The sequence below is a fragment of the Felis catus genome, chromosome E3 (assembly GCF_018350175.1).
Source record: "Felis catus isolate Fca126 chromosome E3, F.catus_Fca126_mat1.0, whole genome shotgun sequence".
NCBI classification, from domain to species: Eukaryota; Metazoa; Chordata; class Mammalia; order Carnivora; family Felidae; genus Felis; species Felis catus.
In genome coordinates this window covers 28,892,123-28,900,107 of record NC_058383.1, presented here as the reverse complement: position 1 = coordinate 28,900,107, position 7,985 = coordinate 28,892,123, and the positions used below count along the sequence as shown (strand labels likewise).

General features: G+C 46.0%; 1 protein-coding gene across 2 annotated transcripts in view; it reads left to right on the top strand.

Annotated features, from left to right (window-relative positions):
• Nucleotides 1-301: 301 nt before the first annotated feature.
• The window catches only part of RRN3 (RRN3 homolog, RNA polymerase I transcription factor), a 31,773-nt gene continuing 24,089 nt past the window's right edge, over nucleotides 302-7,985 (top strand). The window contains exons 1-3 of one of the 2 annotated variants that reach the window (XM_019820926.3): nucleotides 302-458; nucleotides 1,967-2,072; nucleotides 2,855-2,911. In XM_019820926.3, coding sequence (XP_019676485.2) covers nucleotides 370-458; nucleotides 1,967-2,072; nucleotides 2,855-2,911 — 252 coding nt within the window. In that variant the 5' untranslated portion in view covers nucleotides 302-369. The remainder of the gene's footprint in view (nucleotides 459-1,966; nucleotides 2,073-2,854; nucleotides 2,912-7,985) is intronic. The other variant, XM_011290580.4, reaches the window with a different exon arrangement.

Sequence of the window (7,985 nt, the reverse complement as noted above, 5' to 3'; positions counted from 1 at the left end):
GACTCCAAAAAGATAATACTAGTGGCACCCGACCAGTAGGGGTCCACTAACGGTTCCTGCCCTTCCTTCGGGACCCTCAGGGCTGGCCGGAGCTGCCAAGGATCTCTCTTCTCGCAGCGCCTTGGCCGCTCTCACAGCCGCACCTGGCGAGGCGGGGAAAGTCCTCCAACTGAGAGGAGGGGCCTGGAGGCAGGGCGGGGAGGAGAAAGCTTCGGCGGCGCTCTAGCCCGCCGGGATCACGGAGCGGTCCCATGGCGCTCCTGATTGGCTGAAGGCCGCCGCTCGCGCGCACGTCTTCCGGGCCACAGGGGCGGCTAGAAGGCCCACGACTTCCGGGGAGAGGCGCAGTCGTCGCGCTTGTCGGGCCCAATGGCGGCCCCGCTGCTTCACACGCGGTTGCCGGGAGATGCGGCAGCCTCAGCGTCTGCAGTCAAGACGCTGGGGGCGTCGAGGACCGGGTGAGAGTCCGGGACGCTTCCTTCTGCGCATCTGGGGCCAAAGCTCAGGATCGGGGTTAGGAAAGCGAATGTGATAGGGCCTGGGGCAGAGCTGAAGGAGTCCTGGGAGCAACGGTAGAGGGTCATCTCAAGTTCTCGAGAGTGAGCCCGTGCCCTTAAGTGGGTAGTAAAGGTGGGAAAATGCATCTGTTCTCCGTTCAAGGGTCTTTTCTCCCCAGTGGGCTCCCGCCTAGCGTCCCAGGCCTGGGTACTACCTCATTCCTCCCTTTTCTTCACGTAGATTTGGAAAGAATTCCCTGGGTTGTTTGAATCATCAGGCGAATGCTGTCATTAATGGCAAACCGACTCTTAATTTTTTGTTGGTGTTTGAAATTTGTTTCCGCATACACGTTTTCTTAACAGTCTGTCTGCCACTTTTATTTATTTTTTTTTTTTAACGTTTATTTATTTTTGGGACAGAGAGACAGAGCATGAACGGGGGAGGGGCAGAGAGAGAGGGAGACACAGAATCGGAAACAGGCTCCAGGCTCCGAGCCATCAGCCCAGAGCCTGATGCGGGGCTCGAACTCACGGACCGCGAGATCGTGACCTGGCTGAAGTCGGACGCTTAACCGACTGCGCCACCCAGGCGCCCCTGTCTTCCACTTTTAAAGCCCCTAACCCTCATAAAACATTTTGGGGTTTGGCTTTGAGAGTCATTAGTAGGATACTGGTGTGGTTCCCCCCCCCCCCCCCCCCCCGCTCTATTTGAAGGAAGAAAACTTTGTAAAACACTTAGCATAGTATCATTTATGGTGTTTATTAAGCACCTATACTCTCTCTGTGTTAGACCCTGGAGACAGTAGTCTATCAAAAGCGACAACATCTCTGCTCTCAACAGAGCTTACAATCTCAGGAGGGAAAGACAGTGAAGAGGCCAGTAAATAACGGAAAGGGATGGTTTCAGGCAGTGATGATCTGCCGTGAAGAGGTAAAACGGGGGCCAGGAGAGAGAGGATGGGTGCTTTAATCGTCTCTCTGACATTTGAGCTTCAGTTGGAGGGAAGACGAGAGTCCAGCTGTGTCCGTATCTGGAGGATGAGTGTTTCTGATAGAGAGCGAACAGCAAAAGAAATGGGAATCAGCGTGGCAAGTTTGAAGAATAGAAAGGACACTATGGTTGCAGTATGTTAAGTGGCTGGAGATGAGGTCAGAGGTAGGCAGGGGCCAGACTAATTAATATAGGACCTTGAAGACCCGGACCGAGAGCTTGGATTTGTATTTTAAGTGAGGTGGGAAACCTTTGGAGAGTTTAACAGGGAGGGTAGGAGAGCATGATGCAATTTTGGGGAAGATCATTAGGTCATTGAACGAAGAACGTTGGAGTTTAGAGTGGAAGCAAGGAAGCCGATTAGGAGGCTTTAGTGATAGTCCCACTGAATGATGTTGGCTCAGTAAACGTTGGCTCTTCTGATTTTTTTCTTATTCTCTGCCCTGCGTGTAATAGTATGATTATCTTGGTTCTATAGACTTTCAGATATGCTCACGTTAGAGAATGATTTCTTCAATTCTCCTCCAAGAAAAACCGTTCGGTTTGGTGGGACTGTGACAGAAGTCTTGTTGAAGTACAAAAAGGTAAGAGGAGGTAACATGAGGTTTGGTGGCTTTTTGCCCCCTGCTTTAATTGAGATATAATTGACACAGGGAGGTTTGGTTTTGGTGGGTCAGGATACAGTTGTAGCCATTATACAACAGCCACGTAGACATAATAAAATGAATTTAGATATCGGTTTGAAGTCAGTTCTTTAATAACAGCATGATGTTGTCAGCTCAGATAACCTCTTTGCTGAGGTTTCATATCTTCAAATGTTCCATTTATGTAGCATCTTTAAAAAAAAACTCTAGCAAGTGCTGGAATAAAAATCCTTAGGTCAGAGTGTTTTATTTCTGAAAGAATTACCTAAGCATTGCTTTGGGATAGTAAACCAGCTCTCCAAGAGGGGTTTGGTTTTTTGTTTGTTTTTGGTTTGGGTTTGTGGTAGTTTAGAAGGGATTCTGTTAAATCTCAGCGATGGAGGGAAAATATAAATATTTGTTTTCATACATATAAGCATTTAAGTGCGAATAAGCAAATGGATGGTATCTTGTATCGAATGTGATCGTCAGATGTCAGGACGCAAGTAGGTCTGAATGTGAACAGCTTTTTAGTAGTCATTTTCTTTTTTTCCAAGCTGTCCGGCTCCACTAACATGAGTTTTTAAATGTTTGTAGTTACAATTTTATAATCCACAGTTGATGTGTGAATGTTACGCTGTTCCTTTTGTAAGAATTAAAAGTCCTGCTCTTGATTTTTTAATAGCAAACTGAAGCAAGCAAAACTACTTTTTTTTTTTTTTTTTTTTTTGGTCCCTGTTTAGGGTGAAACAAATGACTTTGAGTTGTTGAAGAACCAGCTGTCAGATCCGGACATAAAGGTAATTAATTTATGTTTGATCATTAGCAAAGTTCTTGCCATTTTGCATGGATTTAATTTGCGCGTTTGGTCCTATTCCATCCTCTAGAACTGGCTCTCTGTGTGATCCTCACTTTAATGCGGTGGTTCTCAACCAAGAGCAGTTTTGCCGCCAGGGCACTTTTGGTGATGAACCGGAGACATTTTTGGTTGTCACATCTGGGGGGAGGGCGTGGGTACTACTGGCATCTAGGGAGGGGATGACAAGGATGCCACTGAAACATCCAGCACTGAATGCACAGAGCAGCCCTCCACAACAAGGAATTATCAAGTCCTAAATGTTGGTAGTCCTCAGGTTGAGAATCCCTGCTTTATCTTTCCTTTCTTATTTTTCTTAACGTTTATTTTTGAGGTAGAGGGAGAGACAGACAGAGTGCGAGTGAGGAGCAGAGAGGGAGGGAGACACAGAATCCGAAGCAGGCTCCAGGCTCTGTGCTGAGCCGTCAGCACAGAGCCTGATGTGGGGCTCCAACTCCTGAACCGTGAGATCATGACCCGAGCTGAAGTCGGAGCTCAACCGGCTGAGCCCCCGGGGCCCGTCTTTCCTAGAGCCTCTTCCCTCTGTGCCGCATGCAGCTCTCACATCTCTCCGCTGCTACAAGAACAAAAGATGACTTACCTTTCAAGCAACTGCTCTTTTTAGTGTCTTTGCAGATGGTGCAAGAAGTTCAAGAGGGGCACCTTTCTAAATACATACCTGTCATCTCGTCACAACTCAGGAAATTTCATTTCCCTTTTCTTCCCTTCTTGCCCAGTTTTGGGAAGAGTGGCCATGGTAGTCATATTGCCTGGGATAAAAAATCCTTCCTCTGTGGTTGCCCAGTGTGTGATCTAGGGCAGCTTGTTTAACTCACTGCCTGTGTTTCTCATCTTTATAAAGTCAGGAAAACAATAGAGGTATTTTAAGTGCAGACGTTTTAGAGGATCCAGTGAGTTAATACACAAGAATCACTTGGAACAGCCCCTGACACAAAGGGCTTTGTGGTTGTTAACTGTTCTGGTGACAGCTCAAGCTTTCTCACTGCTCATGCGTGTTTTAATCCCCTGTGAGATCCACTGCGGTGATTACTGTGACCTATTACTAGTGGTTTCTTCCCTGCTCATTTCAGTGGACTTTTTTTCAAGCCTCATACTAATTCCTTGTAGCAGTGGACACTGTTAGCTGCCCACTTTTTTGTTGTTGTTAGGTTTTATTTATTTATATTGAAAGAGAGAGAATGAGGGAAGGCTGGGGCGGGGGCAGGGAGAGAATCCCAAGCGGGCCGACCGAACTGTCAGCTTGGAGGCCAGTGTGGGGCTCGAACTCACGAACCGCATGTTCATGCTCTAAGCTGAAATCAAGAGTTGGATGTCTAACCGACTGAGCCACCCAGACCCCTTCGGCTGCCCACTTCTTAAATTTCCTTTGGTTTCTAGGATCTTGCGGTCTTCTTATCACTTCTGTCCAATCATTATTGTGATGGGTTCTTAAATTTGGTGTTGATTAGGTTTCCAAACTTGACCCTTTCCTCATTCTAAAGATTCTTCCTGTGTGATCTCCTTAGGCCCTTTAAGCTTTGGAATTTACCTTTGTCCTCATAACTTCCAAATTTGTATCTAGAGCTTAGATGGCTCTTGTGGGCCCTAGACTGGTTTTTTAACTGCCAGCCCATAAGTAATACTGATGCCCCAAACTTAGCATTTTCTGTCTCCCAAACCCACTCCTCTGCAACCTTCTTTATGTGCTTAACCGATTTACTGCTTACCTAATTCTTGAGCGAGGAACCTTGGGGTTTTTCTCACCCCTTGTATCCATTGATTTACCAGGGCCTTTGGGAAAAAAAAAATATCCTTAAAGGCTTCTTGCATTGTAGGGGCGCCTGGGTGGCGCAGTCGGTTAAGCGTCCGACTTCAGCCAGGTCACGATCTCGCGGTCTGTGAGTTCGAGCCCTGCGTCGGGCTCTGGGCTGACAGCTCAGAGCCTGGAGCCTGTTTCCGATTCTGTGTCTCCCTCTCTCTCTGCCCCTCCCCCGTTCATGCTCTGTCTCTCTCTGTCCCAAAAATAAAAAATAAACTTTGAAAAAAAAAATAAAGGCTTCTTGCATTGTTGGTGCTTTTTTGTCTGGATTCTTCCCTTAATTCCTTTAGCTTACCACTTCTCCTCTATGTCACATTACCCCTCACCCCTACCTCCACCCCCCACCAATTTTACCCTCCACAGTGCAGCCTGAGGCATCTCTAAAATAGGGCACCATCCTGCCAGAAAACTTCATGCCTTTTTCACACAGAACCAGCTTCTTAGCATGGTCTGCGACATTGTTTCTGTGTTCAGTCCTCACTACTTTATTCCATGAATTTGTCTCTTTTCAGCTTTTTAAAATTTAATTAAAGTAATTAATTTAGGTAATCTCTACAACTCACGTGGAGCATTACTTTTCATCTTTATCTCTTTGCATGTGCCTTTTCTTCGTGGCTGGGAGAGGTCCTCTGTATCTGCTTTATTTGCTATCTATTTGAGCATGGGCTCTGGCTGCATGGCCTCCCCTCCCATGCTGGCTTTGTGGCTGAGGGCAGATTTACTGCACTTCCCGTGCCTCAGTGCCCCCATCTGTAAGATGGGAACCAATGGTGTCACGTACTCGTGGAATGGTCGTAAGGATTAAATGAGTTAGTATGTGTTAAAATCTTAGAATAGTGCCTGGCACGGTGATTACTGTATTAGTGTTCACTGTTGTTACTGCTTTACCTACTAAACTCCTACTCTTTAAGATCCAGCTGAAGTGTCCTCTTTACTGGAATTTTCCTTGGTTCTCTCTAAGCACATAGGTGTTGGTTCACTCCATTTCCCACCTTTCCAGCAGATCTTCCTAGTTACAAATCTGACTTACAAGGACTTCCATCATTTATCTGGCCCCTCCTCGATTCCCAGATTTATCTGTTGGCTTGCTTACCATCTACTCCAGCCATAGCTGTACTATGGGTTTTCTGAATACGTGCTTGTCCCTCTGTGAGGATGTAGCCACCAGAGACCGACAGCAGAAGTGGCGCTGTCTCAAGCTTTCCCTTATCCTCGTGTTCTTCTGTAGGTTCCAGGGACCATTTTCTTTGTCCCGCTGTATTTTTTTACCAGCACTTCTTGGTGTCTTGGCATACTAAGAAATGCATCCGTGTGTCTATGTTAGTTCAGAGAGTGTTGGAAGCAATTTGCTTCTAATAATGGTTCAGTACTAAAGCACCAAAGACTATGACTAGGTTACTTTCAAAAATGGAGCTTTTTAAATGTTATCTTTATAATTTTGTTGCACTTTTTTTTTTTTTTTTTTTTGGTGGAACAGGGATAGGATAGAGTTCATGTATTTTTATTTGCACCTAACTTAGTTTGTCTTCACTACCTCAGACCTTGATGAGCCACCATTAACTTATCCTTAATGGTGGTGGACATATGAAATTACCATAGTGCAAGCGAGTTGTGATTTACGTTATTTTACTGCCAGCTTACTCGGGGTTTCATGAGGAAATAGTCTCAATGAAGTTCATCACAAATAGCACATGGAAAGCAGTCAGTGGTGGGATGAAGGTGGGGAAGAGGTGGTGAGCTCCTGAGTGGAGCAAGGGATTGTGGGACAGGGGATGGAGCATAGGCTGTGACCCAGACAGACAGGTTTGAACCTGGTTCTTTATTAGCTTCTTTTTAAAAAATTTTTTTTACTTTTTATTTTTTTTTAATGTTTATTTTTTGAGAGAGATAGAGCACAAGCAGGGGAGGGGCAGAGAGAGAGGGAGACACAGAGGAGACACAGAATCTGAAGCAGGCTCCAGGCTCTGAGCTGTCAGCACAGAGCCCGACGCGGGGCTCGAACCCACAAACCGTGAGATCATGACCTGAGCCGAAGTTTGGCGCTTAACTGACTGAGCCACCCAGGCGCCCCTTAAATTTTTTTTTAATGTTTATTTATTATTATTGAGAGACAGAGATAACACAAGTGCGTGAGCAGGGGAGGGGCAGACAGAGGGGTGAACAGAATCTGAAGCAGGCTCCAGGCTCTGAGCTGTCAGCACAGAGCCTGACGCGGGGCTCAAACCCACAAACCGTGAGATCATGACCTGAGCCGAAGTCTGGCGCTTAACTGACTGAGCCACCCAGGCGCCCCTCTTTATTAGCTTCTTGAATGGGCAGGTTGCTTATTCATTTCTCTTAGTCTCTGCTTCCTCAACTATAAAATGGGAATACCAGGAGTCCTTTATCAGCATTGTTAGGATTAGTAAAAGATGCAGACGTGTGGTATTGAGCACCGTGCCTGGTGCCTGGTGTCTTCCTGCTGAACGATACTCCCTGTCAGTATCAGTCTGTAACAGCAGGTACAGCCCTGTCTGTTGATGGTTTATCACTGTAGGTACAATATTGTCTGTAAAAATCTATCACTAGAAGTGGGGCACTTGGGTGGCTCAGTCGGTTGGGTGTTTGACTTCAGCTCAGGTCATGATCTTGTGGTCTGTGGGTTCGAGCCCCCTTTGGGCTCTGTGCCAACAGCTCAGAGCCTGGAGCCTGCCTCGGATTCTGTGTCTCCCTCTCTCTGCCCCTCCCTCACTTGCTCATTATTACTGTAAGCACAGTACTGTCTATTAACAGTCTACTGTTATGGTTATAACGCATTGCTTTTGTGTATTTGTATGTCCCTTTCTCGGGTGGAGTCTTTACTTTTTTTTAACTTTTAATGTTTATTTTTGAGTGAGAGCGTGTGAACAGGGGAGGGACAGAGAGAGAGGGTGACACAGAATCCGAAGCAGGCTTCAGGCTCCAGGCTTAGAGCTATCAGCACAGAGCCCATTGCAGGGCTTGCACCCGTGAACTGTGAGATCATGACCTGAGCCAAAGTCAGATGCTTAACTGACAGCCACCCAGGCGCCCCTCTTGTGTTGAGTCTTAATCAGCATTAACCATTTCTTTCAAAATTGGAGGGTCTTAGTTTTTTATGTATGTTGTGTGTATGTGTTAATACAAACAATATATTATATATATATATATATATTTAATTTATTATTTTTATTATGTTTTT